At 27.9% G+C, this 21,899-nt stretch overlaps 3 protein-coding genes across 4 annotated transcripts in view; 1 reads left to right on the top strand and 2 right to left on the bottom strand.

Moving 5' to 3' along the window:
* The window catches only part of LOC122510796 (LIM domain only protein 3-like), a 235,980-nt gene that overhangs the window by 13,180 nt on the left and 200,901 nt on the right, over positions 1-21,899 (top strand). The gene's annotated exons all lie outside the window — the stretch shown is intronic.
* LOC122510809 lies at positions 491-2,995 on the bottom strand. Its single transcript, XM_043625713.1, has one exon. The coding sequence runs from the start codon at positions 2,993-2,995 to the stop codon at positions 491-493; it is 2,505 nt and encodes an 834-aa protein (XP_043481648.1).
* LOC122510795 lies at positions 3,005-10,367 on the bottom strand. Of its 2 annotated transcripts, XM_043625693.1 has the most exons (11): positions 10,071-10,367; positions 9,130-9,248; positions 8,791-9,015; positions 6,398-6,535; positions 6,177-6,319; positions 6,048-6,114; positions 5,786-5,954; positions 5,427-5,665; positions 3,650-3,812; positions 3,437-3,561; positions 3,005-3,355 (listed from the first exon to the last, which is right to left on the bottom strand). In XM_043625693.1, the coding sequence occupies exons 1-11, from the start codon at positions 10,132-10,134 to the stop codon at positions 3,005-3,007; spliced, it is 1,803 nt and encodes a 600-aa protein (XP_043481628.1). In that variant the 5' UTR covers positions 10,135-10,367. The 2 variants fall into 2 exon arrangements, with proteins under 2 accessions (XP_043481628.1, XP_043481629.1); XM_043625694.1 differs by lacking the exon at positions 9,130-9,248 and having other exon boundaries at positions 8,791-8,924.

Genomic DNA, 21,899 nt, shown 5'->3' with positions numbered 1-21,899 from the left:
TTTAGAATAAATTATCCGTCTTCTTTTAATTAAAAATTAAGAAATAAAGTGTAAAATGGATCATTGCGTTAGCTTTATAGCTAAAATCATCAATTTACATAAAATAATTTGCTATTATGGTTCAAGACCGACCTCCAGTACACCGAAAAAATAATATACTGAAACTTAGTATTTCCCACTAACATGAAGAATACATCCCCCTAAAATAGGTGCCAAGGATATATTCTACATGTTAGAGGAGATTCACCTAATGATCAAGAATATATTCTAATGGGAAGTGTATTATATTCTTCACCTACCGATGATAATATTTTGGCATGAAGAATAGAATATTCTAACTTGAAGAATAGAATATTCTAACTTGAAGAATAGAATATTCTAACTAGAGGAATAGAATATTGTATTGACAAAAAATTAAAATATTTTTATTTAATTAAAAAAGACACTTAAAATAATATTAAAAATTATTTATTCAAAATTAGAAAATCTTTTACAATAAATGTTTAAAGCTAATGTATTGGTTTCCATCACCCCCTGTGCGAAGGAAATAAGGGTGAAAAGACAAAACTTCATTATATGAAGATAAAAACCACGTTTGTGTCGGAGTGACATCGTAACAGTGTAAGTGATCATTGAAACCAACAGTATGTAATGCAGTTAAAATAAATTGTGTATTGCCATTTTCTTGAGGAGTTATAATAGTCTCTATAACGCCAAATAATGGCAAATCGTTTTCGTAGCGTATTGCTAAAATAAAACCTTGCTTATAACACGTGCCACGAATAAATATTTCTGATACAATTAATAAATCATCATGTTGAACAGGTAAAATATGCTGAAAATTTTCGTAGTTTTCTGCTTCGATTATAGTGTACTTTTCTGTTTTGCATTCAATATCATGAGGAAATCCAGTTTTAGAGAGAAATTTTGCACAAACATTTAACGCGTAGCGTTTCGCAATTGATAGAGGAAGATTTTTTCTACATGTCATTGATTTCGCGGTTTGTTTTATAACTGGACGATGTTTGCCTTCGAATCTGAAGCACCAAATATGTATTAAGGGGCCAACCAGTTGCATAAGACGAGGGTAATGCACCATGAAGTGGTGCTTTGGCTTTAGAGTATTTCCAAAAAATCCAGTGTATATCGCATGATGAACGTCAATTAAATTAGCTAGGTAGACGCTTGAATTATTTATAACAAAAGGAGCTAATACAAAATCTAGAATTTCAATTAAAACTTTATACAGTTTCCACCCTTCGTCGTTATCCGGAACTAAATCGCCGACCATTAATCCGAAATTTCTAACAAAAAACATCATTTCGGACGCAGACATTTTTAACTTTTCTCCTCTAATATGGTCTCTTGTGATCAAAGTTGGTTTATTTCCATAGTCAGGCCCATAATTAAAATTTTGAATACGTTCATTTAAAGTCTGAAGTGTGAAAAATTGGCGAAAAAAAATAAGATAGTCCAAAATTGCACATAGATCATAATGGCAAACGCCCTCAAATAAGTCATGCATAATGTCGACCATCAGATTTTTAACAATATGAAACGAAAATAAACTATTAAAAATACACCGAGACTTTATACCAGTAATAGAGAAATTATCAGTACGTAAATCTACTTCGTAATTTATTATATTTCTTAACATTTCGAGGTTCTCTTTTTTTTGTTGTCGCATTGTAGTTCGATGTTCTTTGCAAAAACGGCAGTAGTAATTGGCGTTGAACGATTCGACAAATCCATTAATGGATTGAAAGCCCTTATTATCTCCTAGTAATAAGCACAAAGCAAAGAATATTCGACGCTCGCCTTCTTCGGTTTGAATAAGAATACCTGTTTCTTCTAAATATTTTAAATCATTAAGAGAGGGTCTGAAAGCTTCTTCATTAAACAAAACGCGATCACTACTCAAAAATATTGACGATACAAAAATATTTTGCAGTTTCGAAAGTAAATGTTGCGGAATGCATGGGATTTCGTAATAAACAGCACCTATACTATGGTCCCCTGAATGTGATCCAGTTTGATTGTCGGGTTCCGCATCGTCAAAATATAAGAATAGAGGAAACACTGTCTTTCCTTGAAAATGGGTTTCTTCTATTTCTCTCCATAAAGGACTTTGAATAATGTTTGTGAATTTTCTTGAGTTTTTCAAACTGTCAATATAATTTAAAGTTTCATCAAGTACTCCGGGTAGTTCGAAAAATGACTTTAGCACACGTTGCATAGGAATATGCTGTCCGGTTAAATCAAATGGAGTTACAACAGCTTGTCCATTAATATTTTTAATTTTTTCTCCAGGTCCGATGATATAAGATACGGGACGAATGTAACAATCATGATCCTCAAGAGCATTCATTCTTAAGTATTCGGTTTCTAATTTAGAAAACGGATTTTGCAGAACTGAGAACATTTGATTTAACTCTCGAACATCTTCCTCTCTTTGATTAGTGTCGCGTAGCATATTATCAACTCTTGATTTAAGGTCCTCTAGAAAGCCACTCGAAGAATATTCTTTCATATAATCAATCACATCTTGAATTTGAGCTCTATTTAAAGTATTAGACGAATAAAGTTTTGCTGATAAGGCCAGAGATGAATTATACAAAGTATTTCTCAGAATCACAGATGTTGCAGGTGCCCGATCAATTTCATTATGCTCTTCATTATTACCTTCAACGGGCAATACAATTGCAATATCTCTTTCTGGATTGTTAAGATCGATTTGTTCAAAATCTTCCACTTCTCTTTCAGGATTGTTAAGATCGATTTGTTCAAAATTTTCTACCTCTTGATGTTGAATGGGAAAAGGATGATCCCGATTTAAATGTTTTCGGAAAGATTTCGCAGTGCCGTACTCTCTGTCACAGCCATTTTGACCACATTTAAAAACACTTAAAACATTAAAGCCATGTATAACTTTCAAGTGGTTACATAAACCATTAATAATAGGGATAATTAATCCACATTCACTGCACACGTACATTTTGGTGATTTATTTCTGTTGCTGTCCCAATCCTCTGAGTGAACTAATGACTGCACTCACTCTCTGTATTTTCTCATCTCCCTTTAAATAAATATCGAAGAAATAATTTTGGATAAAGTAAAAGACAGCTTTGCACGGTGTTAAATACGCAGCGTCGAGAGCGAAATGTGATTTAAAACAGACATCAAGAGCCTTAATCGGTGTCCTCAAAAGGTAACGTACACCATTTATCTGCACATAACTTGCAGAAATTTCCGATAAAGTTGGTCCAACTAATATGATGAATGGTTGAAGACTCAAATTGAGATTTTTTAGTTTCTTGGCATGTTGCTCCACGGATCTTTGCAAATCTCCAGGAATCTACAAATAAAAAGCATATTATATGAATGTAATTTTTTTTAACTTGTATAATAACTTGTTCAATAATTTGTGCAATCTCACCTTAACATGAAGAACAAAAGATATTCTTGCTTCTGCAAATGTTGTCACATCAGATGATTCTTTGCGGCGAATTCTTTTTGATAGTAAAGATGGTAACATGTGAATAATTATTGAATCACGTTTTCCTTTTCACAAAATTAAAATATATTATTATTTTTATATAAATAATTATTTTATTAACATATTTTTTAGCATATTCTTTGGGCAACATACCTTCTGGAGCGGCGTCATAATCCTTCAATAATTTCAAAGTGTGCAAATCTGTTTTAGCTACTTCTTTTTTAATCAGATTAACAATCAATATTTTTCTAGTTTCCCATCGGGCGAGCAAACCGTCTTCTTTTCCAGGGAACAATTCTTTAAAATCTTGATCCAGCTAAAAAAATTTATTAAAATTTAACCAAATTATTGTTAATCAATTTTAAGGTAATTTAATTTAAGTTTAAATATATCAATAGGAAAATTAAAATTCGAAGCACATTACATTGTCCAATATACTAAGAAGAATTTAAAAATAATATACAGGCTTCACACTGACCCTATAAATGTATTTTAGGGGAAATAGGGGACTGAAAATTTAAAAATAAGGGACTTTTAGGGGACCATAAAATTGGTTAAATTAAGATAAAAATATAATTTATTTATACAGGGTTGCTACTAAGATTTCACTTTATTTTTTCCTGACCCTAAAGAATATTTTGATTTACTCTAAAAATTATTAGATACTCAAAAAAAGTTCTATTAAAATTTACAAATTTCTTCAGACGTAAATTTATTTGAAAACATCAATAGTTTTATTTAAAATAAATATTTAATCTTTTTTTTTTCATTGGAATTAAGTTGTTCAAAAATTTCAAATTGAACAACTCACAAGAATATTATTATAAAACATAAAGATGACAGACTGACAAAATCATTATTTTATTATTTCAAGAATATTATTACCGTAATTTCTTCAAAATTATTTGTATGATTTCGATTCAATTAACATATTCTAGAATTTTTAACTAGAATTGTACAACTATTCCAAATAGATTAATTCTACAGAATTGTTAGTTAAAAGTACGAAAAAAAATAATTTAATTCTACGAGAAATCAATTATTTAAATACAAAAATAAATAATATTGAATGTTTTTTAAAATTTAATTTTTACAAAGAATTGTATTAACAACTTTTAAAAATAATTAAATTCCTGAGAAGAATTTAAGTAATAATTTTTGAAAACAATTGAATTCATGAGAAGAAATATACTTAAAATCTTGAAAGTATTTTTGCCAAAAATTTCTTTATTTTTGAAGAAAATTCAATTCGTATGAAGAAATTTATTTAATATCTTGAAAATAACTGAATTTTTGCTAAATATTTCTTTATTTTTCAAAAACTTGAATTCCTGTGAAGAAATTTATTTAAAATCTTGAAAATAACTGAATTTTTGCTAAATATTTCTTTATTTTTCAAAAACTTGAATTCCTGTGAAGAAATTTATTTAAAATCTTGAAAATAATTGACTTCTTAAGAAGAATTAAAAAAAAATTTCGACAATAATTTAATTCTTGAAAAGAATTTCGCTATCTATTTATAATGATAATTCAATTTCTGCAAAGAATTTTATTACTTTTCAAAGGAATTGAATTCTTGTGATGAATTTTTATATTTATCAAAATAATTGAATTTTGGAAAAGAATTTTATTAAAATTCCTTAATATAATTGTTTATGGGAAGAATTTATGCAATTTTGTTGTTTATCAAGCTAATTGAATTCTTTTGCAAAATTTCAAACACATTTTTGAAAATAATTGATTTTGTGTGACGAATTAAATGTTATTTATGAAAATATTTGAATTAAAAAAGGGGGACTTTTAGGGAAATAGGGGACAGACTGTGAAGCCTAATATAAAAAAATATTTTTTAAAAATTAAATTAATTAGTTAAAAAGAATTAAGAGTTTTAATAAAATCAATGAATTTTAAATGCATTTATTATTCTTACCAATGAAAATCCATTTGCAAGCCCTAGAATTGTCCATTCTTGAAAATAATCCTGGATATAGTTTTGTTCTTCTGCATTATCAACTACATTTTCTGTGGGTCTGCTACTTTTTAATCTTTTATTTCTGAAGGCATGTGTAATAGACCATTTTTTAAGCAATACGGGCCATGAATCGCAACTTTCGTGTTTTAGAAAAGAAATAGCTGCTTTAACAGCGTCGTCATTATTGTCACTGCTCCCTGAAAAATAAAACTTAATTTTAATTTACTAATTTAATTAACAATTTAATTTTTAATTATATGAACGTTTTAAAATAATTATTAAAAAAATGTTCTTATAGATTTACATTTTTAAAATACCTGTTAATTGAGAAGGTTCTGTGAATTTTAATTTTGTCGATTCTGTGCCTGATGTGGAAGGACAACCACTCCCCTGTTTTGCCAATTGATATTTGATGTTTTTAATCTTATTCGGCAATTTGCCGAAAGCATTCCGATGTGCAATATCTGGAGGATTATAATAAATTTCCTACAATAGAAACAGAAAAAAGGATGTATAATAAAGATTCTAGTATAAAGAATTATTTTTTAAGAATCATACTATAATAATTATTATAATTACCTCACTTTCGCATGGAAAAAGTTCACAAATTTTTGTTGCAGCAGTTTTGTACTCAGTGTGACCTGGCCTAAACACATAAAAAGTTAAAAGTATTTTGTTATTACAAAAATGTTGCCATATTTAACTTACGTAAAATTTTTCCTCAGAATAGCTTCAGCTACAGCATCACAAATGTGCGATCTATCCGATTCTATTAAGAAGCCATTATTTTCATAATTTTCTACAGCAATTTGTGATGTAATTGAGAATTCATTTAAATACTTATGTAAATCCTGTAAACGTTTTTAAATTATATTTTTCAATTTAAAGATTTATATTTAATGTATAAGTCAATTAAAAATTTTAATTACCAAATTCTTAAGAAACTCGGTTGCACTCCATGAAGCTAAATGTTTGTTCTGTTTATTTTCATCACATCCAGCCGAACGTTTTCTTTTCTTGCTTTGTGATTTATTCGTATTAGATTCTTTATTTATATTTGCAGAGTTCTACAATTTGAAAAATTAAATATTATAAAAAAGTGAAACAGTCAGGGTGGCCACCAGACCTTGAAACCTTGAAATGGACGTGAATTTTGTCAAACCTTGAAAAAACCGTGAATTGGACGTGAATTTTTTTAAAAACCTTGAATTTTAGTACTATATATTATTAAAACCGAAAAAAAAATTTTTTGACCATTTTCAAAATTTTATTTTTTGATCAGGGAATTCAGGGAAAAGTCAGGGAAAGTAAAATTGGTCAGGGAAGTCAGGGAAAAATCAGGGATTTTTATTTAAGTAACTGGAAAAAATTGAATTTTGGAGAAGTTGCAAATGATTGCAGAAATTCAATTATTTTCAAAAGTAATAAAATTCTACGCAGAAATTCAATTATGTTCAAAAATTTAAAAAAATTCTCATAAAAATTCAATTATCTTTAAAAATAATAAAATTCTTCTCCAAATTTCAATTATTTTCAAAAATTTTAATAAAATTCTTTGCAAAATTTCAATTTTTTTCAAAAAATTTTTCTCAATTCAATGATTTTCAATATCTACAGTTTTAATAAAATTTTTCAGAAGAATTCAATTATTAAAAAAAAAATTTTGATAAAATTCTAAACAAACTTCGCAATAATTCAATTCTTTTCATAAATAATAACATTTTTTACAAAAATTCAATTATTTTAATAAATAAAATTCATCATAGAATTTCAATTATTTTTAATACAATTTCAATTGAATTCCTCGAAAAATTTTATTATTCTTGAAAATTTTATTAAAATTTCTCGACAAAAATCAAATTTGTTGATAAAATTCTTTATGATAATTTAGTTTCGATAAACATTCATTTATTCAATAAATTATTTATTTTTATATTTAAATAATTGAATTCTTGTAGAATTTTCCAATAAAAATTAATTTTAAAATGAATATTAGTTAAAATTTTAGATAATAATTGAATATTAAAAGCATTATAGCATGAATTTTTAAAAATACATAATTGATAAAATACATAGAACATAATTGAATTCTTTCAAAGAATTTGCTTAAAATTGTATTAAAAATAATTGAAATCCTGTGAAGAATTTTATTAATTTATGAAAGTAATTGAATTCTTGCAATGAATTTTTTCAAATTTTTTTTTAAATAATTGAAATAATTTAAAGAATCTTATTATTTATGAAAATAATTGAATTCCTGCATCGAATTTTATTACATTTTTTTAAATAATTGAATTATTTTGAGAACTTTTATTAAAAAAGTAGATTGTGAAAATCTTTGAATTTCAACGAAGAATTTCATTATATTCGTGAAATGTAATTAAATTCTTACAAAAAAATTAAGAGAATAATTCCATTTTTCTAGGAATTCAATTTAAATTGTATTATAATTAATTGAAATCCTCAGAAAAATTTTATAATTTATGAAAATAATGGAATTCTTACAACGAATTTTATCAATTTTTTTTTAATAATTGAATTCATGTGGAAAATTTTATTACTTGTAAAAATAATTGAATTTATGCAACGAATTTTATTACATTTTATTTAAATAATTATATTCTTTTGAAAACTTGTATTAAAAATGTAAATTTTGAAAATTTTTGAATTTCAGCGAAGAATTCCATTATTATAATTTTTGTAAATAATTTAATTTTTTTTTTTTTGAAAAATTTTATGGAAATTAAAATTTTTATAAAACATGAATGATTTATAATAATATTGATTCTTATAAATTGTTTAATTTTAAAAATGTTTGAATTTGAATGTTTTGAAGAATTTTAATTCCTATGGAAAAATAATAATTAAATACTTATTTAAAAATTTAGTTATTGATGTTTGCGAATAATTTTACAATTTAAGAAATTCGTAAGTAAATGTAATAGAATGTTTTTAATAATTTTTAGAGGGAATCAGAATATTCTTTATGGTCAGGGAAAAAGTGAAAATTTTGTCTGGAAATCAGGGAAAAATAAAATTAAATATTTGTGGCAACCCTGAATTTTTTAAAATCTATACGATTGATTGTTCAGAATCGTAAGAAAAGCCTATAAAAAATTCGGCAATAAAAAATAATTAAAAATGTGGAAGTAGTTGAATTTTTTAAGTATTACTATAGTAAAATTTGAACCAACAAAAAAACCTTGAAAATTTCCTAGAAACCTTGAAAAAACCGGGAAATAGACGTGAATTTTATTCACGAGTTTTGGTGGCCACCCTGAACAAGGAATAATTACCGAAAATGATTCGCTTTAGACAATACCTCTTCATCACTGATTGTAATTTCTTGCGATTCCTTTGAAACTGCCAATTCTTCAGTCTCTTTAACATTCTTCGACGATGTCGGTTTATTAATTTTTTTTCCAATTTCCTCTTGATTGTCTGTCGTACTTGGCACTGTAATCAATGGATTTAAGTCTCTTAATTCGTCCTTCTCACTTTGAAACAATGATTTGTCGGTTGCGGAACTGAAATCTCCGTTTTCAACCTGTAAATTTAATCAAAATAATTTTGACACCATAAAATATACAAATAAATAAATATAGCATTAAAATACTTAAAAAACCAATCATATGTCGATTTGCAATAATAATTTAAATACCTCATGTTCTAATTTTAGACACTCTATTAAATCTAAACGAAGTCCAACTTCTGGAACGAATTCTTTAATCAAAGCCTCGTTCAAACCACGCAACCTCTTCATAGTGTTTATTTTTTGACCTAACACAAGCAAAAAGCGAAAAACAAATTCCCAAGAAAGTATGAAGAAAAATAGTAGCAAGAAATTTAACAGATAAAACGAAAATAAATTAAAATTACAATTAAATGTTATAATATTTAAATAAATAAAATTAAAATAAATAACAAATTGCAAATGCAAGAAGACTAGACATAATCAAATAAAAATTCTCTCAATTAAAAAGCGAAAAACAAATTCCCAAGAAAGTAATAAGGAAAATAATGGTAAGAATTGTTACATTTAAATATATAAATAAAATTAAAATACATAACAAATTGCAAGTGCAAGAAGACTAGACAAAATCAAATAAAAAATCTCACAATTAAAAAGCGAAAAACAAATTCCCAAGAAAGTAATAAGGAAAATAATGGTAAGAAATTTAACAGATAAAACGACAATAAATTAAAATTACAATTAAAGGTTGTAACATTTAAATAAATAAATAAAATTAAAATACATAACGAATTGCAAGTGCAAGAAGACTAGACAAAATCAAATAAAAAATCTCACAATTAAAAAGCAAAAAACAAATTTTCAAGAAAGTAGGTAATAAGAAAAATAGTAGTAAGAAAAACAGATAAAACGAAAAGAAATTAAAATTGCAATTAAATGTTATATCATCTAAATAAATAAATTAATTAATTTAAAAAGAAATAAATGAAATTAAAATAAATAATAAATTACAAATGCTAGAAGACTAGTTTGCTTGTGCAAATGTTTACTTTTCTAACCTCAAAATGAATGAAAGAGAAATTGAATGCATTGTACAAGTTAAATGAGTGATACAATAAAAATTTACTTACATTCAAAACGATCTTCTAATTCATAAAGCCCGTACAATCGAAGCCACATTTTCACTTCTTCCATATTAACTGTATTTTAATAAAACAAATTGAAAATAAACATTCACGTGCCCGCGCGAATCTCTGCACTTTATAATAAGTTTCTGCTATCGCCCGATTGCACATGCGCATAACGCCTCTCCATACAAGTATATATTCTAATTCCTAGAATATATTCTTCTTTTAAGAATATCAACTAATATTGAAACTATTTGATGGAAATATACTAAAAGTTTTAGAATATACACTAAAGAAAATAGTCTAGAATATTTTATACTTAGTTTCAGAATACTTTTTTTTCGGTGTACATATTTTTTAAATTTCCAAAAATTAAATTTGTTAATTAAAATTATTTAATATCTTTGCGTATATGAGTAGGTATTGAAATTGAAATTAATGTAATAAGAATAAATAACATTAATATTTGTTTATCGGTTAATATATTAATTTATTTATTCCATAAATAGAAAAATAAATATAATAATAAATAAAATTAAAATGAGTTAATATAATCTCTCTATAAAAAGATTTCGCAGCCAGATTCAGTGCACTGAAGTTGACCTTAAATGACCTCATACTCTCTGAATTTGGCCTCACATGACTTTGAGATCAAATTTTGAGGTTATGTACGACCTTTGTACTCTGAAGTTGGCCTCAAATGACCTCCTATGACTTTAAGATCAAATTTTGAGGTAATGTTTGCCTATTGTCCTCTGTAGTTGGCTTCTGACCTTTGCCCAATTTTGAGGGTTTTGCAAACTGATTTATAACTTTTGACCTAATTTTAAAGTTACTACCCAGCAAACACGTTATATAAGTATTCTATAACAGTGAGGTTACAGTGTTATAGAACATTTGTTCCTAACTAGTTATAGATCTGTGATAGAACCTGATTGTAACAGAGTTCTAGAACATAGTTACAAGTTAGTTACAGAATAGTTCTGTATTATGCTTATGTCACAGTTCTATCACAATGTGATGTAAGAGTTACATAACTTTAATGTCGCAAATTTTCTGTAACTGTTGTTCCAACCTTGTTCTATAACTGTGTATGAACATTGTTGTGTAATTGGTCTAAACATCTGTTGCAATGCAGTTCTGTAATATACAGTTTAACATTGTCTGAACAATGTTAAACTCTTCTAACAAATTTGGTGTAGTTCATATTATTTTTAATATAATATAATATAATTCGTAATAATTTATAAAAAATACCTATATGGGTGATTCTTCATTAAGTGGTCACTTTTGCTTCCCCTCTGTTTCCTATTTAATAACTTGAAAAATTGTTACCTAATCTACTTCAAACTTTTGCGCATAATTAATCTTCAATATGTTTTTTAGTAATATCATAATCGAAAATTTTTTTTTAATTAAAACAAAAGTTGTAATTCAATTGCAAATGTTCAAAAAATGCACATTTGTCGTTTCTCCACACATGAATCATGAAGTTTAATATGTTTTATTTTGCACAAACTTTATTTTAAACGTTTTTTTATTATTATTCTATTCGAAAGTTCATCTCAAAAACTAAGTTTTAGTGTGTCGTTTTCTAATTTCCATTAAAAAATCTGTGTAAAAATATTTTTTTAATATTTTCCCCAATCTTTTTTTATTTAGAACTGGAGTTTACAATTTCATTGATTTTCATTAATTTTATTCCCTTTTTTAGTGCGATTTTATTTGCCATTAATATTATTAAGTTAATAAGTTGTATTTATGTTAAATTTGCAAAAAGAAATATAATTTTTAGATTTAAAACTACAAAAGTTACTATTATTTTATAGCGTATTTTAATGGTATGTAACTCCATACCCGACAAAATTGCCGAATTCTAAATGTATAAAAAAAAATAAAAATAATAGTGATTTAGAGTAAGCAAATCTCTTTAATAATCTGCAAAAATTGTTTATTTTATGAATTTTTACGGTTTCAATGAATTTTTTTCTTTGATTTGTAAACTCCAGTTCCTGTAAACTCCAGTTCCTAATTTCGTTTCGCGTAATGGAAGTGTTTTGTTTTCTTGAATAAATATTATTATCCTCGATTAACCTGTATCAAAACAAGTAATTTCAATAACAGGTATGAGTAAAAATATTATTTATTTATTTATTAAAGCAGTTTAAAGTAATTATTTGCTTATTTACACTATTTATAATTATTCACAGTCGAAAATTAACTTTTTCAAATAAATTATTTAACCTTTAAATTATAAAATTTTTAAATTGTTTGTATATAAAACTAAAGAAAGAATTAAACTCAAATATCTATAAAATAATCATTTTCAAGCTTTATTAAAAAGATCTAAATAAAAAATTTCCAAAAAATTTAATTAAAAAAGAAAATTTTAACATATTCAAAAGTTACCACTTTGTGGAGAATCACTCATATAGTAATTATTGACAACAAATTGCTTTCTTATTTCTTTTATACTACTATCAGTAGCATTTTTTACTCTATCTTTAAATTTTCTTCAGTTTTATTATTCTTCTATTAGTGACTATTTAAACAATATTATTATGTATAAAAGTCTCATAAATGTTTTAAAGGTGCATGTAATGTAATCGAGAATGTAATTATTCGTTAATTGTTTGACATTATTATTATTCGTAATAGCAAATTTTTTTAATTAATTAATTTCACAAAGAATTTTGTAAAATCTATTTATATTTAAATGAAAAATTATAGAATATAAATTTGTTATAAAAAAGTAGAAATTTCATTAATTAAGCTTAAATTTATTGCTTTAATCTTTCATTTAAAAAGTAATTTTTAAGCCTTTCCTTATGCTTGTAACTTTGAAAATTTACATTTTTCAATTAACATTATTAAATATAATGTATATTATACATAACATAATTATACTATTGTTGCAAATACAGTATCCTTTTTCAAGTTACAAAGCACATTTTCATAGTTCCTTCGTTATATATGTAAATTCTAAACTTCCTTTCATGAGCCTCCGTGGCGCAGTTGGTAGAGCGTTTGATTTATAATCCACTCCTAGCTGCGTCTTGCGTTCGAGACCTCGTGGTTGTAAATATTTAAATAAATAGCAAAACAAATTTTCTTCGACATGTATAAATATTCCGGGTATGTATGACATGCGAGAACAGCGTGGAATATTTTTTTAATTTTAATTAAAATATTTTTTAATGACAGATATGAGTAACAGAAATTTGTAACTGTTCTAGAACTGTGACAAGTATCTTCGTCACCATGTTACAGATCTGTTACTTAACTGTGACAACCTTCTGACTACGACATTTTGCGTACCCAGTGAGTCCCCTGTGAGTCACCAGTTACATCACATGTTCTTCAATTATTTGTCACAGTTCTGTAACAGATCTGTAACAGTGTTTGCTGGGTAGCACTTCCGAAGGCCGCAAGCGACTGTCTACGGTGCTAGTTATGTCCATTGTCCAAGTCTATTATTTTCTTACTAATAATAATAATAATATTATTGATATATATTTTCAGGGATGGGTTCGAAAGTTTAGTTTCGTTTTAGTTTCGAAACGTGCAACAAAACTAAATGGTCGGTGTATTTAGTTTTGGTGCCAGATTCGAAACTAAAAGGTCGGTATATTTAGTTTTGATTCTGGATACAAAACTAAAAGGTCCGTGTATTTAGTTTTGGTGCCAGATACATACGAAACTAAAAGGTCGGTATATTTAGTTTCGTAGCGTCTAAACTATTTAATCAATCAATTTCGGGTTTGCGGCTAATTAAAGGCAACTAAATTCTACTGGGGTTATACCTTTAATATGATAAAATTGTTAACAATAGAGATTTTTACAAGAGGTCAAATATGGAAAAATAATGCAAAAACGCAATTTTTTTAAAAATGTGTCCGCCATTTTGTCATTTTGTTAACTTTTTAACTATTTTATAGGTATAACTTATTCTTTAGGATGTCATCTTTACAAAAAATTTTGAGTTTTTGTTAGACTCAAAATTGCGCAGTGTAGAATGCCCACCGTTTTCCCTATTTAAAAAAATATTATTTTCTAGATGCGCCATATTGGCCGCCATTTTGCATTTTTTTAAAAATGAAATATATGTTTTAAAAGTTCAAGAATGTATCTTTATTTAGCGAAAAAAACTACTTTGCTAAGTCATAGCCGTTCCTCGCAAAAAATTGTCAAAGTTTGTGTTTATTTTGGCCTCCGCAATGAGAATCTCCCCTTAAGCGACCCCAAAAACGTTAAAAAAAATTTCGTTCAATTTTTTTTCATTAATTTTGGCATTTTTATTTATATTATTTGTAGGTTCATGATTTTGTTGACTTTTCTCGCTTATAATTAAGCCGTCATATTGAATTTTCAAGATCGCCCAAAAAATTAATTCTAAAATTAATTAATAAAATAAATAAATAAATAAATAAATTAATAATCGTCTGAGTACTAAGCCAGTGGTGAACATCGGCACTACACTGGCATTTCCTATTGGGTTAATATCTTTTGCTACTCAATTTAATTTAATTTAAAAATTAAAAAGAGAAATAATGCATAAAAAATTAGAATTAATTATTTAATTAAGTAATTATTATTAACTAATTAATTGAAAAGAAAGGATTTTATAAAAGAAGTATTTCACTATTTTATTTATTTAAGAATTAATCACACATACATATTATAATGTTTACTATTTCTTTAGAGGAAAAATAATTTTTGTAAATTTTATTTTAATTCGTAATAAAATATAGTAATAAATAATTGATTTAAACGTTTTAGATTCCGGATGCCTTTGTGCAATTGAAGCTTGAGTAATTTTTTTTGTCGTCTAATCATTTATACATACAAGTTCGCGAGCAATGTCTGGGTTTAGCCTGATTCTATGTTTCCTTATTAATATAAGGACGATCGCGAGAAAAGACGTTCTACGGAAACTGATGTTGCCTGTATGCCAAGGAAGTCTCGGGCCATACGTACTAAATTCGGGTAAACCATTTGATGATTTCGCCTCCAGGAGAGAATTTCTACAGTTTCATCAGCTCAATCAGATGACAGATAGGGGAGAGTCTCTAGTTGTGAGACACCTCCAGTTGTGAGAGAGTCAATTTTTTTTAACATGCAATATTAAAAAGCCGATTGGTTTATATAAAAACATTTCTTTTTGTGTGTGATAATCGACTAAAAAGCGTTTTTTCAATAAATGCAAAGTACTTTTTTCCAAGTTAATTAATTGGAAAAGGTACCCTCTTAGCAAAAGGATATCCCAGGGATATCTTAGAGATATCTTGCGGGATATTGGGATATCATAGGGACATCCCTGGGATATTTGTGACATCTCAGAGATATCCCTGGGATATCCAAATTTCCATCCCATGGGAGACTCGCGCGGGATATCCAAATATTCTCCACACGGGATATGCCACGTGAGAAATATAGTAATATGTTGAGAAATAATTAGAGCTTTAAAGAGTTGAAAAACCATTATTAAATTATATCCAGAGTGAGAAAAAAATTATTTAAAAAATAAAAGATTATTTGACTAATATCAAAGTTATTTTTTGTGATTTAATAAACATTAGTTGTCAATTTATTTCGTCTATTACTGATAAATATTTATTGGTTAAAGATTTTTACAAGAAACTGAAAAAATGTGAAAGTTAAACATATTAAACAGCAACACTTATAATCACACAGTGCAAAACACACGCTTCTGATCTAATGACGCGACGCCATGGTCGCCATGACACTCAACAGCTGGGAAGGTCGACGCATGTGCGTGTAAGATTATATGAGTACATACTTATAAAATTTTATTTCTTCTTGTTTAAAGGGGAAAATATACTGGATTTTCAGTAATTAATCTAGTAATTTATGCAGTATTTGTTTAGAATGTAGTTAGAATAAATATTTGAATAATTTAATATATATCACCTTCCAAAAAAAGTAACTAAAAAATCGTACACTTTAAGCTGAATTGATAAATATATTTATTTTCCACTTTCGTTAATTTAATGCAACAAATATCTAAACAAACTTTTTCTAATTTAAATGCGTTAAATATAATTTTACAGGTCTTTGACACACACTCTTTGACACTTGGAATGATTGCATTTCGTTTCCTGCGCATGCGCTTACATATCCCACGCGGGATATCCCACACGGGATGTCCCACGAAAGAAAACTTTGCATATCCCGTGGATATCCCAGGGATCTCCAGTGGATGTCCTTGGGATATCCAAATTTCCGTCCCGTGAGATATCTCATGGGATCTCCCTGAGATATCCTAGGGATATCACGGGATGGAAATGGGATATTCGCGGGATTTCCCGTGCTGTGAGGGTAAATGTAATGCATTTTCTTTTAGTGTTTTCCTTATATTTTGTGATGCAATATTTCATTGTTCCAATTTACGGTTGAAAATAATTTAATTTTCCTTTTTCAAAATAACGCCAATTTCTGGGTGTGAGACACAGCATATCACCAGTTGTGAGACGGTGTCAACACCCACCTGGGCAGCATAAAAGAATACGACTTTGCAGGCATACTATTTAAATGTTGTTTTGATTTTTTTTCTAGTATTTTTGGGCATGTCAAGTGAAAAAAAGTCAATTGATTTAGAAGAAATCAATTTTAATGCTCTTGTTAAAGCTATTAAATTGTGTTTATTTGATAGTCATATTTTGGCGAATAAATATTATTATTTAGTATATAATAATATATATTATTAATATATTTAATTATTTATACTAAACATAACGTTTTATGTCAAACTTATTAAATTTTAGCAATTTTTAATGAGTGTCTCACAACTAGAGACATTTTTTTTTTTTGACAAAAGGGATGTGCTTGGAAAGTGTATCGTAAAATTTTTTGAGTTCATCGAAACACTACACTTTCTTTTAATAAAAGTTGCGTATTTCTGTTACCTTTCGAACGGTGTATTTTATTTACAATTTCGTTTACCCGTTTACAATTTACGGGCCAAAAATAAAACCCGTCTCACAACTGGCGACTCTCCCCTACTCATTAATTTCTTTTCTCCATTTTTCCAAATATTTATTTTTTTGATTTTTCCTTTTTTGCTCCTTAGCAGCATAATATTTTTTGTATAATTCAAATATATCAATTTCGTCATCACTATACTTAACACGTCATCTTTTCCTTTTTCACAACTCAATTTTGGTTGATTTGCGTTTTGATCATCTTCAATGTAATACTGTGTCTCGTAAATGTCTTCAAATTTCTTAATCGATTCTTTCTTCATACTTCTTCCCCACTCTGTTTTGTCAAAAACCTCAAGTTTGTGTCTAGGATCTAGGATTAAGACCCAATTACATTTTCGGTAATGATTGAGTAATTTGATTTGACAGGCGTGAAGCGCTTTTTTAATTCTTAGGTCATTCAGATTGAGAGCAATGGAATCTTTCATTTTCTTTTCTAAATCTTCAATAGAGCTATCGATTTTATCCAAAAGTAAATTGAATGCGACTATCACTAACGGGAGAGTCGTGTATTTTTCTCCTGAAAGAGTTTTCGAAACGTATTTAAAATGTTTTAAATGTTTATGAGCTGCAACCAGAAAAACCCAGTCATCTTCGCTCAAATGATAACCGTGTAGTTTTGAATCCGAATCACATAGTAAATTAATTGATTGTTTCATTTTCAGTGCTTTCAATATCATGTCATGAGTTGAATGCCATCTAGTTTTAACGTCATTATTAGGCGATATCATTTTCACGTCCGATGTGATGCAAAAACATTCCAATTTTTTTTTTAATTGGTCACTGTATTTTAATTTTGTTGGCATGCAGATTATTTAGAGCAGGATGTAGTCAATAATAATACCCAAATACGGATGAAATCGGTCGTTTATTAAGAGCTCGTAGACGATCGAGACGTTCACGGTCGAAGCGATATCGAGAAGAAGAAGGAGTGCGTGCGCACACGGCAGTGACGTAGAATCAACTACTGTTAGAGTCAAGCGAGATATTAAGCGCGAATATACAATATTCCAACACTCCTTCCCGAGATCAATTTTAGATCAATTTTTTATCAATTTTAGAAATTTCAAGCTAAAATAATTTATAAGGTTCTCAATTTATTTTAAATATAGTCGTTTCAAGTCCATCCTTTCTCAAGTTAAATATTCTGGACATTTCAGCACTGTCGAATTTGATATATGTATTTTCTGTAAATCTTAGGACACCTTTCGAACAACTCATCTACCAATCTACCAATCATTATGTCTGAGTTTCATTCAGTAACTAAAAATTATTCAAAATAATTAATTTCGTCATTTAAGGGGGGCGCCTACTTTATCGGGTCAAAAAAATCGATTTTTTAAAAGTTGTCTTAACTGAAAGTACAACTATAAGAGAATATGTTCTTAAAATATTACGTCAAAATACAAAGTATTTTTCGAGTTACAGCTTGTAGAACGCAATAAAGCGCGTGGCCTGGCGCTTGGCCTGGCGCGCGATTCCACTCGCGGTCTCGAATACTTTTCATAATTTGTCGCGCTTATCTACTATTACACCTACCATTAAAATTACCATTTATCAGTAAAATGTCTTCTTATCCAAGAGCTACACATAAAAAAATAGTCGTTCATCGAGGCCGCGAAACAGCATTTATATGTTTTTCAATCACAGAAAAAAGTGAGTGTTATTTTAACACTGAATTCGGTGTTAAAAGTGTCTGCATCAAACTTTAGCTCGGAAGTGTTATTTTAACACCGAAAATAAGGTAAATTTTCTATTATAGAAAATTTATCCTCACTAAAATTACCCTACCAAAATTTACCCGCATCAAAAACAACACTCGCTTTTCTCTGTGATCTTTAAACGCGTTTTTCTCAAAACACTGTTTTTGTAGTTTGCGTACACGATAGACAAAAATCTAATCAACCGATAAGGGTCTATTTGGGCTTGTTTTGAAGATAAAGAGTGTCTCTTCTGTATGAATTAAATTTGTTTTTGATAGAATTAAATTTAATGCTTTCTTTTAAAGAAAAAATGAGATTTTTTTTGGCAAAAATTACATTTTTTTTAAAGTCATGTAAAAATTTCAGTTTTTACTTTCTACTGAAATCTTTTAATTCATACAGAAGGCAATAATGTATATTTAAAGAAAAATTTTTTTTTGTTTTAGATAAGAATTGTGGACCCTAGGTTGTACGCAATGGGAAAATTTCAGCAGCGAGGCGTTATATATATGGCGTTTATTTTATTATTAAATTCTATTTTCATTTAATGAAAAAATTATATTTCAAAGGTTTAAATATATAAGAAAATATACACTAAATCTCGCATCGATTTATTTAAATGTGTTTGAGAAAAAAATTCCTGAAATGTACGCAGTTTTTTACCTTCTAAAGTAGGCGCCCCCCTTAAGTATATTTATCACCATCGTCACATATCGTATACTGTCGTGTATTTCAGTTGTTCATTTAAATTTTTCTTAGAAGAACTGTCGTTTAATCATTTGTTTATTCAAACTGTCTAGAAGAGAAACTGTCTTATATATTAGTTGGTTTTTTTTAAATTACCTAAGAGGAATCTGTCGTTATATATATAGTTAGTTACGCATTGAACTTTTATCACACAACTTTGTTGTTCGTTATTATATCAGCCAATTATTATGTAATTGAAAAACATTCGATATTTACACAATTGTACTTAACATATTATTTTATACATTCTTCATGAACATCCGTCATGTCATATGCCTTAATTTATTTCGCCAATAGTTTTGTACATATCGTTGCAGCTTTATTATCATATTTAACTAGTCGTTTGTAAATAAAACTTTGTCAAACTTTTTCGTCGGGGATTCGCTTATCGTCATAATTTTGTTAAAATATTGACTTTTATCAATAGTAATATTCAATCTCAAATTTCAATAAACAATGTAAATTTGATTATTAGTATTTCAGGAGCTAATGTCTTTAAACAGTCGCATTACAAGAATCACATCTGAAAAACATTATTTGCTATTAGCAAAAACTTATGTTCAAATTAGCAAACAGATCGTTTCGTCTACTTATGAAGTTAAAAAATAATTTTAATTTCAGTCAAACGTTAAATTATTCAGTTGATCAAGTTCCACTCGTTTCAAGTAAGATTATAATATAAATTTTATCTTAACTTATAGTTTTATCTACGTGATAGAAAAATAATCAATTGTTATTCTTTAAGAAATATCAAGAGCTTTTTTATAGAATTCGAAACTGTCATTTGTTTCCACGTTCCTTTTGTACTTGATTTGATAACTGTTCTAATACATTTGTTGATTTTATAAAATTTATTAGCTGATCAGAATTTCGTTCACATCTGCTTCTTGTATAACTTTCATGCTTTTTGTTGTCTCTAAGTCGTATTTTTATATCTAACAAACATTCAGGTTCACATGAGTTTAATTAAGATTGTTATGAGTTTTCGTTGTTAATACTGTTCGTATAAAAATTAATATTTAGATACTGTCGCATAAATTTATTTTAAATCGTATAAATTTTTATGTTTTAAATATTGGAATTATTGACCTTGATTTCAATTTAAGAGATCTTAAACGGTCGTATTTTCGATTAAAAAACTCATCTTAAATAAATATTTTGACTTTTTACTATTTTTAACTATCATTAGTTAATCTATTATAGAATATAATTTATACTTTGTCGTCAAATACAATTCGCTTTTGATTTTCACTTGGCTTTTAAGTTGATATCTATTTTCCTTTGTCGAACTATTCTTTATTTTTATTACCTCCGTAGACACAATCGTTATATATATATTTTTTTATTTTAATCCAAATTCCTTTCGTTAACAGTCGTCGAAGAAATTAGTTTTCTGGAATTTTCATTCTCCTTCGTATACAAAATGCTTTAGCCACAGTCGTCTCGTGTCGTAGCAAAAATCATTCGTTCGGTAACATATTTTCTTCTTTAAAGGGCCTTTTTGAAAAATTCTTTCTGTCTTCTTAAACACTTCGTTTCCAATCGTTAGAACACTTTTTATAGTCCTGAGCATACACTGTATCACAATGGCTTCCGCGCGACAAGTCCATGCACGCCGCGAGCACGCCGTACGCGACGAACCGACTTTTCGTTAATTTTACCGAAAACTACATCCAGCGCAGTTGAATCATGCCTGGGTCCATAACCTGTTGGCATGCAGATTATTTAGAGCAGGATGTAGTCAATAATAATACACAAATACGGATGAAATCGGTCGTTTATTAAGAGCTCGTAGACGATCGAGACGTTCACGGTCGAAGCGATATCGAGAAGTAGAAGGAGTGCGTGCGCACACGGCAGTGACGTAGAATCAACTACTGTTAGAGTCAAGCGAGATATTAAGCGCGAATATACAATATTCCAACAAACAATTTTCGTAATTTTTGAATGGGCAAATAATTTATAATCGTATCATCGTTTTCTTTTGAATCCTCTGGTTCCTCGTCATCGGGATTTTCATAATCAGAGTCAAGTTCAGTTTCGTTTTTTAGTTGCAATTCTTTTAAAAAATCTTGAAAAAAAAAATCTTGAAAATCTTGAACTAGATTTTTCACATGTGCAATACATTTGAAATGTTGATTTTTTACATCAAAGTCGATACCGTCTTCATCCATGAGTAATTTAAATTCTGCGATAAATTTGGTGTTGCTAGCAGCATTGTCCAAGGTTATTCCTTGAATTTTTGATTGAAGATTATATTCTTTCAAAAACTTTTGGAAAATTATTGCAATGTCCTATCCTGTGTGAGCACCATTTGAAGGAGAAAAGTCTAATGTCAAAGACTGTAAAACCCAATTACTATCGATGTAATGACTTAAGAA

The sequence above is a fragment of the Leptopilina heterotoma genome, unplaced genomic scaffold (genome assembly GCF_015476425.1).
Source record: "Leptopilina heterotoma isolate Lh14 unplaced genomic scaffold, ASM1547642v1 Lhet_74, whole genome shotgun sequence".
Lineage (NCBI taxonomy): Eukaryota > Metazoa > Arthropoda > Insecta > Hymenoptera > Figitidae > Leptopilina > Leptopilina heterotoma.
Note: the sequence above shows the minus strand (reverse complement) of the source record. Positions and strands in the feature narration are given on the sequence as shown.

What these genes read in the sequence shown, in the direction of transcription:
- LOC122510795 (XM_043625693.1), bottom strand. Translation starts at nt 10,134, where the DNA reads ATGGAAGAAGTGAAAATGTGGCTTCGATTGTACGGGCTTTATGAATTA. An exon ending in TTACAATCAGTGATGAAGAG is followed by an intron (nt 6,536 to 8,790) that starts GTATTGTCTAAA and finishes TTCAAATTGTAG; the next exon opens with AACTCTGCAAATATAAATAA. An exon ending in TTATGACGCCGCTCCAGAAG is followed by an intron (nt 3,562 to 3,649) that starts GTATGTTGCCCA and finishes TTTTGTGAAAAG; the next exon opens with GAAAACGTGATTCAATAATT.
- LOC122510809 (XM_043625713.1), bottom strand. Translation starts at nt 2,995, where the DNA reads ATGTACGTGTGCAGTGAATGTGGATTAATTATCCCTATTATTAATGGT.